The sequence below is a fragment of the Rhinopithecus bieti genome, unplaced genomic scaffold, assembly GCF_001698545.2.
Source record: "Rhinopithecus bieti isolate Rb0 unplaced genomic scaffold, ASM169854v2 scaffold_7398, whole genome shotgun sequence".
Taxonomy (NCBI): domain Eukaryota; kingdom Metazoa; phylum Chordata; class Mammalia; order Primates; family Cercopithecidae; genus Rhinopithecus; species Rhinopithecus bieti.
Genome location: NW_016805783.1, coordinates 2,579,024 through 2,591,955, shown reverse-complemented (window position 1 = coordinate 2,591,955; position 12,932 = coordinate 2,579,024). Strand labels below are relative to the sequence as shown.

General features: G+C 37.5%; 1 protein-coding gene across 5 annotated transcripts in view; it reads left to right on the top strand.

The window, feature by feature from the left end:
• Positions 1 to 12,932, top strand: part of FNDC3A (fibronectin type III domain containing 3A) — a 222,412-nt gene that overhangs the window by 174,331 nt on the left and 35,149 nt on the right. For all 5 annotated transcript variants that reach the window (XM_017873774.1, XM_017873775.1, XM_017873778.1 and 2 more), the window contains 5 exons: positions 4,010 to 4,069; positions 5,666 to 5,804; positions 9,101 to 9,154; positions 11,458 to 11,582; positions 12,392 to 12,566. In XM_017873774.1, the coding sequence (XP_017729263.1) occupies positions 4,010 to 4,069; positions 5,666 to 5,804; positions 9,101 to 9,154; positions 11,458 to 11,582; positions 12,392 to 12,566 (553 nt within the window). The remainder of the gene's footprint in view (positions 1 to 4,009; positions 4,070 to 5,665; positions 5,805 to 9,100; positions 9,155 to 11,457; positions 11,583 to 12,391; positions 12,567 to 12,932) is intronic.

Genomic DNA, 12,932 nt, shown 5'->3' with positions numbered 1-12,932 from the left:
GCCTTTTGTTCAGTTATGCCCTGCCCCCAGAGATGGAGTCTAGAGAGGCAGGCAGGCCTCCTTGAGCTGTGTTGGTCTCCACCCAGTTCAAGCTTCCTGGCTGCTTTGTTTACCTACTCAAGCCTCAGCAATAGCGGACGCCCCTCCCCCAGTCTCACTGCCACCTTGCAGTTCCATCTCGGACTACTGTGATAGCAGTGAGCAAGGCTCTGTGGGCGTGAGACCCTCCGAGCCAGGCCCTTGGATATAATCTCCTGGTGTGCCATTTGCTAAGACCGTTGGAAAAGCACAGTATTAGGGTGGAAGTGTCCTGATTTTCCAGGTACCGTTTTTCACGGCTTCCCTTGGCTGGGAAAGGAAATTCGCTGACCTCTTGCGCTTCCCGGGTGAGGCTATGCCCCACCCTGCTTTGGCTCACACTCTGGGCTGTACCCACTTTCCAACACGTCCTAGTGAGACGAACCCGGTACCTCAGTTGGAAATGCAGAAATCACCCGTCTTATGCGTTGCTCACGCTGGGAGCTGTAGACTGGAGTTGTTCCTATTCGGCACTCGGCCATCTTGGATCAGCCTCCTTAAGGAGAAAGTTTAATCCATTTACCTTAAAGTGACTATTGATATGTAAGGGTGTATTTCTGTCATTTTATTAATTGATATCTGATTTTTATGTTCTTTGTTTCATTCTTTTTTTTTATTTCTGTAATGGTACATTTGAGTTATTTTTCTACCTCATTTGTGTGTTTGCTCTATCAGTAAGTTCAGTAAGTTTTATACTTTCTTGTGTCTTCATGACAGCAGATATTGTCCCTTTGTTCCAGGTGTAAGACTCCCTCAGGCATTTCTTACAGAACTGCACTAGTCGTGATGCAGTCCCTCAGCTTTTGCTTGTCTGGAAAATACCTTATTTCTCCTTCCTCTATGAAACATAAGTTTGTTGAGTATATATCCTTGGCTGACAGCTGTTTTTCCTTCAGCACTTTGAATATATCATCCCATTCCCTGCTGGTTTGTAAGATTTCTGCAGAGAAATCCTGTTAATCTGGTAAGAGTTCCCTTATAGGTGACTAGATGCTTTTCTCTTGCTATCTTTAGAATTTTCTTTGCATTTTTGCTTTTAACAGTTTGACTATAATTTCATGCAGAAGACTGTTTTGTGTTTATATCTGTTTCATATCTGACTCTCCAAGCTTTCTCTGTCTGGATGTCTAAATCTCTTGCTAGATTTGGAAAGTTTTCAGCTACTATTTTGTTAAATAGGGTTTCTAAACCTTTTATTTTCTCTTCACCATTTAGGATACCAAAAATTCAAATATTTGGTTGCTTTATAGTGTCCCATATGTCACATAGGCTTTGTTCATTCATTTTTATTTCTTTTTTTTTTTTTTTTATCTTGAGACGGAGTTTTGCTCTTGTTGCCCAGGCTGGAGTGCTGTGGCATGAACTCAACTCACTGCAACCTCCGCTTCCAGGGTTGAAGCAGTTCTCCTGCCTCAGCCTCCCAAGTAGCTGAGATTACAGATGCTCACCACCACACCTGGCTGTTTTTTTCTATTTTTAGTAGAAACGGGGTTTTGCCTTGTTGGGGAGGCTGGTCTTGAACTCCTGAGGTGATCCACCCGCCTCGGCCTCGTGAAGTTTATCTTTGTTTCACTGGGTTATTTCAAAAGACCTGTCTTCACGTTCTGAAATTCTTTCATTAGCTGTATCTAGTCCTTTGTTGATGCTTTCGAATGTGTTTTGTATTTCTTTTAATGAATTCTTTAGTTCTAGAATTTCTATTTGGTTCTTTCTTATGATTGTGTTTCTTTGGTAAATTTCTTATATTCTAAATTGTTTTCTGAATTATTTGTATTGCTTTTCTGGTTTTTCTTATATTTCAGCTGAGCATCTTTAATATCAGTATTTCAAATTCATTATCTGGGATTTCTTAAATTTTTGTTTTTGATTAGAATCTATTGCTGGAGGATTATTGTATTTCTTTGGAGGTGTCATATTGCCTTGCTTTTTCATATTTCTTCTGTCCTTATGTCAATATCCATTCATCTGTTATAGCAGTCACTTCTTTCAGTTTTTTGAGCTTGCTTTCATAGGGGAAGACTTTTTCCTGAAGATGCATCTATAGTGTTGGTTGGGTAGAGCACTCTGGCTTTGATTCAGGGTGCATGTGAAAGTACAGTCTTCATATATCTTCTGCTGTAAACAGTGTTATGGTGTCTGTGATTTCCACAGTGGCTTAGGGTACAGTTGTTAGTGGAGGCTGTAGTGAAGTTTTGCTGGGGGTGGGGATGTGAGGTGAGCCTGTCCTCAGGCCTCAGTGGTGGCAGCAGCAGGCCCAAGCCTGCCTGTCCTTGGCCCCCGGTGTTGTACATGAGTACCAGTGTTAGCAAATCCAGGCATTCTGATTCTTGGGCCTCTAGGCAGCTTGCTCAGGTGCTAGTAGTGGCAGCAGTGGGCCAGGCAGGTGGGCAGGTGGGTTCTTGGGCCTCTGGGAAGCCGATATGGCTTGGGTGATGGCATTAGGACTAACCTCTGGGTTCCAGGCAGTCCATGCTGATGTTGGTGGTGACTCTGACAGGCTGGGCAAGCCAGTCCCCAGGTCCACAGGTGGTACATGCAGATGGATACCTGCTGCAGTGATTAAAGGCAGGTTGGGTGGGCTCAATCTCAGGCCACCAGGAGGAGTGCTCAGGTGTGGCACAGGTGATGGACTAGGCTGGGTAGTCCCCAGGCCTCCCAGTGTGCTCAAATACTGGGGGCACAGAATCAAGACCTGTCCTCAGGCCCTCCAGTGGTGTTTGTAGGTGCTAACTGTCTTGGCAGGGTAGGGATGACCACCAGACCCAAGGAAGAATCCTCAGGTGAAGGCGGCAGTGGCTACGCTGCAGACCTGCTACTAGGGAGGGCTTTTAGTGGCAACAGCTGTATGCAGGCAGCTAGGGAATACCCACTTCACTTGTGCTTTGGTCCCAGCTGCAGCAGCCCACAGCTGCAGATGCTGCAGACAGGAAGTTTGTTGTTGGAGTACACAAAGATGTGCAGCAGCTTCGCTGCTGGGGGCAGCAGGATCTTTGCCAATGGCTCAAGCTTTAGTCCTGAAAGCAGCAACCAGTCACAGTGGTGGCCTGTGGGTAGGGAATGTCAGTGGGACTCCAGACATGTGGAGATGTGGGGACTGTAGGACCCGTGGGCAGGATGCAGTCTGTTGGGGGTTGTGCTCTCAATATGATACCTTGTTCTACCTGCTTAGGGTTTAAGAGGTGTATAGGACCCAGCGTGAGCTCCCTCTCTTGAGCAATGCCTTGCACGACTCCAGGCATCTCCCTGTGTTAGTTGCAGCCCACAAGGGTCTAGGGTCTTTCCCATGACTAGAATACAGGAGTCCACGATGGGAATGTGGACCCCTGGGGGTCACTTACTTACCCTTTCCCCACACTGGAGAACCTTTCTAGGCTCCCAGCAGATTGCAGCCTGGCAAGCTTACTTCCCTCTCCTTCCTTGTTTTACATGTTTCCAGTCACTCCTGCTTAATTCCAGTGTTCTCTCTTAGGTGATCTGTTCAAAGTGTAACATTTTAAATGAAGTTCCACATTATTTTCTAATAAAATAAAATAGTGGCAGACTCCTTGTAAAAAATTGGCAATTTTTCTTTCGACAGTACATTTTATTTATCATTTTAACTATGCAAAATGGATTTTTAAATAATTGATAATAGTTTTGTTTCTTCAGTAAACTAAATATCTTCCTTAACTCTGCTCCAAAAAAAAGAGTCTGGCTCACTCAGCGGATTTGCTTAGCACTACCTTCTGTTTTAAAGTAGTATGCAGGTACACATGTAAGTTTGGTACATATCCTAGCTGCCAAATTCCATATTAGTGGAATCTGAATCCAGTTACAGTTGGTAAAGAAAGAAGTAGTTTCATAAAATACTCTAAACTATAGTGTATATAATGTACATCGTTTGAAAATGCTTTATTTACCAAACATTGAAATACTACCCTTTTTTCCCCAGAGGAGAAGAAACAAATATCACTTTAAATGATCTCAAGCCAGCCACGGATTACCATGCAAAGTAAGGAATTCCTACAGATTGCCTCTATATGATACAGCATAAGGGTTTTTTTTTTTTTTAATAATTATTTTTTTAAATCTATTNAATCCAGTTACAGTTGGTAAAGAAAGAAGTAGTTTCATAAAATACTCTAAACTATAGTGTATATAATGTACATCGTTTGAAAATGCTTTATTTACCAGACATTGAAATACTACCCTTTTTTCCCCAGAGGAGAAGAAACAAATATCACTTTAAATGATCTCAAGCCAGCCACGGATTACCATGCAAAGTAAGGAATTCGTACAGATTGCCTCTATATGATACAGCATAAGGGTTTTTTTTTTTTAATAATTATTTTTTTAAATCTATTATATAATTTAAACATTAATTTTGGATTAAAAGCAGACTTTGTGGGCTGGGCACAGTGCGCCTGTAATCCCAGCAACTTTGGGTGGGCAAGACAGGAGGATTTCTTGAGACCAAGAGTTTGAGACCAGTCTGAGCGACATAGCGAGACCCCATCTCCACAAAAAAATCCAAAAAGTAGCCAAGCATCGTGATACAGGCCTGTGGCATCAGCTACTCAGAAGGCTGAGGTAGGAGGATTGCTTGAGCCCAGGAAGTTAAGACTGCAGTGAGCCATGATTGTGCCATTATATTCCAGCCTGGGCTACAGAGTGAGACTCCGTCTCAAAAAAAAAAAAAAATTGCAGACTTCAATTTTCTGTTGGTAAAATTATCAAAATTTTCAACAAACAAAACATTTAACTCATGTTACAGTGAAGGGCTAGAATTCTGGGTTTGGAATGAATCTGTAGAATATGTCTATAGCATCTAGTTTGGCACTGGAAACTTGTCCCAGCTTTTGAAATTTTTATAAAATAATTATAAATACTTCGTTTACACACATTTTTACTACATCCTATTTTAGGGTTCGGGATACAAGACTAGAATTTCATAACGTTTAATAGGAAGAACTTAGATAATATTTTACTCTATGCAGTTCTTCTAGTGTAATTTACTAAAATTTCATAGACTCTAGGGCTTACCCAACTAAAGCCTAATATAATACATTTAGTTAATTACCCCATTTTAAAAGAGTGTATGTGGTTGGGATTATTTCTGTTAAACTACTAAGTGTTCAAGTGTACTTCCTATGGATATACTCAAAGTATTGTCCAACCTAATATTTTTCAAACTGTAGATTGTAGTCACATTTAGTCATGAATTTAATTTTGTGCGTTATATTCAGCATTTTTTTTTTAAAGAAATAGAATCAAATAGGACAGAAAGCATTAGTGTATTCCCCATAGTTGAGAACATTGTTTCAGGAAACTTGTTTCAGGAATTTTTTTTGCGTGTGTGTGTAAATACACATATATGTACACTCACACTTATATCACAATTTTAAATTATTTCTTTCGGTTGCAGCAAAAAAGAAAAAAAAAACTTGTCCTTTTTTTTGGAAGGGTCACCTTTTACTTCTGATAGTCATATTTTCTTGATGGAACTTTTAGTGGACAGCTTCCTAATCTGCAAGTACTTAAAGGTGACACTATTGAAAATAGGATACAGTGATTCTGAAAGGTAAAACTATTTATTTTATCACCATAGAGTCCAGGCAGAATATAATTCTATAAAGGGAACTCCTTCAGAAGCTGAAATCTTTACCACCCTGAGCTGTGAACCTGATATACCTAATCCACCAAGGATAGCCAATCGGACCAAAAATTCACTCACTTTGCAATGGAAGGTAAGAATATTCTTTAGGGTGTTTCCAACTGGATGTGTGTTTCTTTGTTTCCCCTGTTTCAGTTGTTTATGGAGACAAAGAGCTCTAATTTGTTCCTGCTCTTTACATATGAGACAGAAATGCCTATTTAATGTATCTTAAAATAACACTGTTACTGGTTTTTCTTACTATATGTAAATATAGCAAAAACGATTGATTTGTAATTAACAGTGCTTATTACATTGCACATGTGATGGCATTGAGATTCACAACAGTGATTCTTAACCCATTACTCATTTTTGTAATACTTTGTCATGATGCCTTTATATTCTGAGTTGTATTGTAAAATTAGATTTATAATAACTGTACTCATAGATCAATATGCTGCCTAAAAGGAAGAATAAAGTTATTCTCAATAGAAAAGTATATATTTTAATTTATAAATGTTTGGTCCCAGCTACACAAGAAGATACAATGAAGTGGACAGATACCATACATAGAATTAGTCATTCATATACCACAGACAGCATTGTCACTGATTATGTGATTTTCTGAAATAGTGTGGACTCGGTAAATTTCTGAACAAATTAAATGCAGTCTTTCCCAGATTGCACAGTTATTGCATTTTGGGAAACTTGGTGTCTGTTAAAACCATACAAAAAATACTTTATAAAATGGAATTTGGTTCTTCAGTTCTGATAGATATTTGAAAGTCCTAGAGGAAAAGAACAATTCCTCATCATACTGATTGTCCCCCATTCTGTTGGGCTATTAGCGCCCTTGATCTTTACCCCATAACCACCAGACTCTCCCCTCCTGCTTTATTGTGATCAGGTCAGAAATAGCCCCCACAAAATTTCAAAGCATCCCCTAGAATGGGGTACCACTCCTGTTAGTATTGGTTTGCAGTGAGATGTAACTATTCCTCTTGATTTAATTATCTGTCCTTGCTTCGAGACCAAGCTCAGGGCTAGCCTTACTTTTGAAAGCTTTTAAAAATGTGAGGCTTACTACTTGTTCTGTAGCTTGTTAGTTTCTAGTTCTTCTGAGGATATTAGATACTTTTGTAGTCAAAAAGTACTATTAACACAGGTAAGTAAAGCAGCTGTGTATATATACATATATTCATGTGTGATTAAAAAGTATGACTAATTTTATTTCATGTCACTTACAGTAGTATTTTATTTGTGAATATGTTCAGACCCTTTCCTTTGGTAGAGCAGTTGAGGTAGCAACCCATTGTTCTTTATATAGGTTAAAGATTTCTGTAGGTAACTGTTCCTTTATTTCAATGATAATTAAAATACAATTTTGAAATGTCTGCCTTTAATAGTATCCTAACATCCCTATATAAGATGTAGGCAGTGGTACCTCAGATTACCCACACAGGTTTCCCAGGCTTGAACCCTTCCAGAAATGGCCCTATGTACACACACAATAATCAATATTGTTGGAAAAAGGTATTGTCACTGTTGTTGGAGGATAGTATTATATACCTCAGAGTCGGGAGGATTAAAACAGGTAGCATCTAAATAGCCCAAGGTATAATGTCTAGAACATAATGAGCATAATAACTATTGTTATTTAATATTAAAAATGAAGAAAAGTCACTAAGAGTAGTTTAGTGACTTGAATATCTAGTCTTTTGACTGCTACCTCACCTAATCTAAAAGGATTCCTATGGGGGTTAACATGGGAGGTAGCAAGCAGTTGAGAGAGGTATCTTATTAACTGACTTTGTTTAGAATTGCCAGAGCATGGTGATAACAAAAAGCTCACTAAAGATGGTCTTTTTCTATTTATTGCCAGTTCCCCGAGGCAGACTGTGTACTTCTCAGCCCCTAGAATACTGGGTAGGAACACTGATTTTGTGGGCAGGTACAACAAATTCACTTCTGCTCTACTTTTAACGACTTTGTGATCTGGGACAATTTATTTGGTTCTTTGAAGCCCTCATTTCCTCTTTTGTAAAGTTCAGGTAATAGTACTTCATAGAGTTGATTTGAGGACTAAATGAAATAAGGTAAAAAAAAAAAAACACTTTACACTTTACACTCCTCTAACTTGGAGAAAAGCTAGAGGATCAGTCTCAGGTTAAGGTGGACATTTTAATAGCCTCACTTTTGAAAAAGAGGAAAATTAATCAAGTAAATGTGAGAGACCTCAGCAACTAGACTAGAGCAGTCTGGAGTCATTAACAGTTGGAAAATGTCTTTTTATACCCCTCACTTCCTGCTGAGACTTTTGATCTCTCTCTTTGGATTCTCTTCCTCTACATCATAAGAGTTGGAGTTTCCCAAAGATTCTTTCTCTGCCCCGTTCACATTATATTCATTTTTAACTGCCACTGCTTTGCCAGTCAGTGAGATATTACTCTAACAAGCAAATTCTGGCTATGCTAACCAGTTTTAAATTATAATTTAAAAAAAATTAATGTTATAAGATCTGTATTAGTGTTTAACAAGTAATTTAGACCTCTATGTTCCTCTGTATTAAAAACTTAATGATCCTTGATTGCCATTTACATAGTTAGCAATATTATGTAAAAACTGGATAGAGTTAATGAAACATCATTTCAAAAATTAAAATGGTAGAATTTTAACCAGAGTCTTAAAGTCAATTGTCTGCAAATATATGGAGTTATAATAAGAATAGGGGTGATCATTTGTTCTGCAAAGAGGAAATGGGCTGAAATTGTAGAAAGAAAATTCAGATGGAAGTAAGGTTGAAATTCATGATTTTGAGAGTGATTAAATACTGAAATAAAATGCCAAGGGAACTGCATTCTTTTACACCTAAAATATTAACAGATTGCTAAGTCAGCAGTCTCAGATAACCAGCACAGTCAGTCTAGAAACGAGAACCGAGACACTGCCCTCCCAGAGCTTCTTTCAGCACCCTGGTTCTTCACTCTTTGGTATTTTATACAATATTCCATTTATTTTGTAAGGTGAGTTTTAATACAAATGACAGGATCAGTCCTACAAACTTAAGCTGATAAAACTCTCTGTAAGAAAAGCAAAATGGTTTTTTTAATGACTTTTTCAATTTATTAATAGTTCTTGCTAAAAGAGATTGTTCAGTGTTCAGGAAGACTTGAGTAGCTTCTTGCTTTCTTTCCTTATATTTCTTTCCTTAAATTTGAAAGGATTATAGGGTATAGAGAACATATATTTTTGTATTTTCATGAACATTTTCCCGGGACTAAGTCACAGAGAACATCTGCCACATAAGCTAGATCCTTATATTAGATCATCACAGTATCATTTATGAATGTACTAATTTGTTTTCATTTTGTTTTTTGATGTTGGTTTTAGGCACCTAGTGACAATGGTTCTAAAATCCAAAACTTTGTATTAGAATGGGATGAAGTAAGTAAATTGAATCTTTTAAATGGTTAACATTATGTGCGTATCTTCAGGCAGAAATAACTTTTTCGTTTGTTTTAATCATCAAGTATATTCTTCTGTCAAAAAAAGTATGAATGATTTTGTGTGGTGCATGAGTGGATTGATGGTGTTTTTAGAAAACATTCCTGACTTCCCTATTTTCAACTAAATCACCATCAAAACTATTATTTAGGTAACTACCTTGATAAAGGAACTTTTTTTTCATATCAGCCTTAGAGGCAAGTGTATTCCTTTTCCTACGGCTGCTATAACAAATTACCCCAAACCTGATATTAAAACAGTACATTATTCTCTTACTGTTCTGGAGGCCAGAAATCCAATATGAGTTTCTCTGGGACAAAATCAAGGTGTCAGCATGGCCAGGCCCTCTCCAGCAACTTTAGAGGAGAATCTGTTTCCTTGCCTTGACAAGCTTCTGTAGGCTGTCATTACTTGGTTCATGGCCACATCATATTGCCTTTTCTCCCCTTGTTTCCATCATCACATCACCTTCTTCCTCCTCTGTCTTAAACCTCTAACACTTAAGATTCCACGTAGGGTCTATTCAGATAATCCAGGATGAGCTGCCATCTCGAGATTCTTAGTCACACTGTACGGTTCCTCCTACCAATAAGGTCATTTTCACAGGTTCAGGGGATTGGGATGTGGATATTCATGGTGGCCATTACTCAGCCAACCACAGCAAGCATACTGGACTTCGTTGTTTAGTACAGGGGCGTCCAATCTTTTGGCTTCCTTGGGCCACACAAAATACTAGATTTGTTCAAAGGTAGTTGCTGTTTTTGCCGTTAAAAGTAATGGCAAAAACAGCAGTTACTTTTGCACCAACCTACGTTAACACTAACAATAATAGCTAATGAGCTTTTGAAAAATCACAAAAATATCTCGTAATATTTTCAGAAGTTAACAAATTTGTGTTGGGCCACATTTAAAGCTGTTTTGGGCTGCATGTGGCCCTTGGGCCGCAGGTTGGACAAGCCTGGTTTAGTACATTGTTTTTACTATCAGTTACTATATTCTCTCTTGCCCTGTGGCTTGTACCAAGCTAAGAAGAGGGGCCAGAGGGAGTAGAATAAATTCCATTGATAAGTTGGGAATCTGGCAGTATATTAAAAGAACAATAAAGCACAACCAAGTAGATTTTATTCCAGAAATTCTAAGATAATTTAAAATTAGAAAACCTATTAACATATCACATTAATTTAGAAGAAAACTATATTGATAAATTAAGGAAGAGTATTTGATTACCATTCATCTGAGTTAAAACTCAAAGCAGATTAGGAATAGAAAGGTAATTTCTTATTTGATAGTTATTTTTGTACCATCACTAAACAAATAAAGGCATTTTTATGCAATGCTGAAATAAGTCAAGATTGCCAATTATCCCTACCTTTATTTAACATTCTTTCAGAAGTTATTCTTAAGGCAGTATGACTTGAAACCAAAGCAAAAAGTACAGTCATGGGTCTGGCTTGGGGGCAAAACTGTCATTATTTAGAGATGATACGATTTTCTACTTAGAAACTCAGTTGAATCCACTAAACAAGCATTCAGTAAAGCAGTCAAGGACAGTCTACAGGTTTTCTTTGAAGCAGAAGTCACCCTAACTACCCTTTCATTTCTAGCAACACAATAAAGAAAAATGGGTGGTGAATGTGAAACTTACCCGTTTTATTTAGCACTCAAAATTTCTAAAACTCTTTAGTTGTCCTAACTTTTCTCTCTCCCTCTTATTGCCTGTAATTGGGCTGTGCTCTCTGGTAGAACTTTTTCAGTGTTAGTCTAAGCAGTAGAAGCTCCAAAAGTTTTATTTTAAAGAAGTTTATGAGCTATCTAGTTGGAAGTTTGGGCATGGGTAAGGACCTTTTCTTAAAACGGTTCACTTAGAGCTTTCCATAGGTTGAAAAAAACTGCCGGTTGACCCTGTCAAAGATCGTCACCCCATTTCTACCACTGGTAGGTAGTCTTCCATGGAGATTGTAGGGGCCATACCTGCAGAGTTTTCTTTATTAAAACCAGAGATTTGACATTGGCAAAAAGATAGTGCTTAATTCAAGAAGCTATACAAAGATACCTGCTTTCTGGTGTTTTAATTCTGTGTTTGATGATCTATATCATATAAAAGATGTGCTGTATCTCAGCCTTCTCTTGAGATCCATGGCTTTTAGTATACACTTGCTAATATGTAACTGTCAAGAAGGAATTGATGTGGATTTATCTTTTTGCAGTAATGTACATGATATATAATAAGCCATTTCTTGTAGGGAAAAGGAAATGGAGAATTTTGTCAGTGTTACATGGGCTCACAGAAACAATTTAAAATTACTAAACTGTCACCAGCAATGGGCTGTAAATTCAGGCTATCGGCCAGAAATGACTATGGTACAAGGTAAGGTGTATTTTATAAAAGAATGTAAATATTTTTAGATTATCAAGTCAACTTCACTTGTATAATTATTTACTGTCCAAATTATTCATTAAAAATTCTGTTTAGTTTATCTCTTTGTTGATATGGTTAAGATGTGTTCACCAGTCTAGCAAAAGCTGTGAGAGAGTTATCTTAGTTACATAGGAACCACAGGAAAGATTAAACTTACAACTTTCCAAGATTTTCTGATATAAATTAGATTTTTATATGTGACCAAGAGATTTTTCTTTTGCTCCTCAGCATATGTAATTTCAATATTTTGTTTAAAGTCAGGTGAGTTGTAAGAACATCTAAAATACCCAATTTAAATAGAAAGGCCAAGTATCTTTCAAGAGTCATTAAAATTATTTTTGATCTAGAGATAGCGCTGCTCACCTTAGGGGCAGGTGCATTTAATTACACAACTGAGAACTTACATTTTCTATTTTATATAAATGGCATTGTATGAAAGTGTGTTTAAAAGTTACAGCATTTACACCAGTACATGAGTGTTATTGTTTCCATAAGAATATATATAGTTTTTCATCGACTGGACAAATTATGATATAAAGGCTTACAAATCTGAACAAAACTGCATTTTTAATAGAACACTAATTGACTGTTTGGTGTCTGACCTGGTTATCATAAAGAGATCAAACCCAAGATATATTATTTGTATTATAATTCATTATCAAAAATTGTCATTTTCAAAAAAAATTACATCTGTTACAAACTTGTTGTTTCACTGTAAAATAACTTTTCACACCTTTTAAAACCATTTGTTTCAACAGTGGTTTTAGTGAAGAAGTCTTATATTACACTTCAGGCTGTGCTCCTTCTATGCCAGCAAGTCCTGTATTAACCAAGGCTGGAATTACTTGGTTATCCTTACAATGGAGTAAGCCTTCAGGAACACCATCAGATGAAGGAATTTCTTACATTTTAGAGATGGAGGAAGAAACTTCAGTAAGTACAAATATGGATTTTAAATAGTGTATTTAAAACATTTTCAGCTTAAGGAGATTTTGGGCCAAGATGATAGGGTTTTCTAAATATACAATCATGTCATCTGCAAACAGAGACAATCTGACTTCCTCTCTTCCTATTTGAATACACTTTATTCTTTCTGTTGCCTGATTGCCCTGACCAGAACTTCCAATACTATGTTGAATAGGAGAAGAGGGCATTCTTGTCTTGTGCTGGTTTTCAAAGAGAATGCTTCAAGCTTTTGCCCATTCAGTATATTGGCTGTGGGTTTGTCATAAATAGCTCTTATTATTTTGAGCTACGTTCCATCAATACCTAGTTTATTGAGAGTCTCTGGCATGAAGG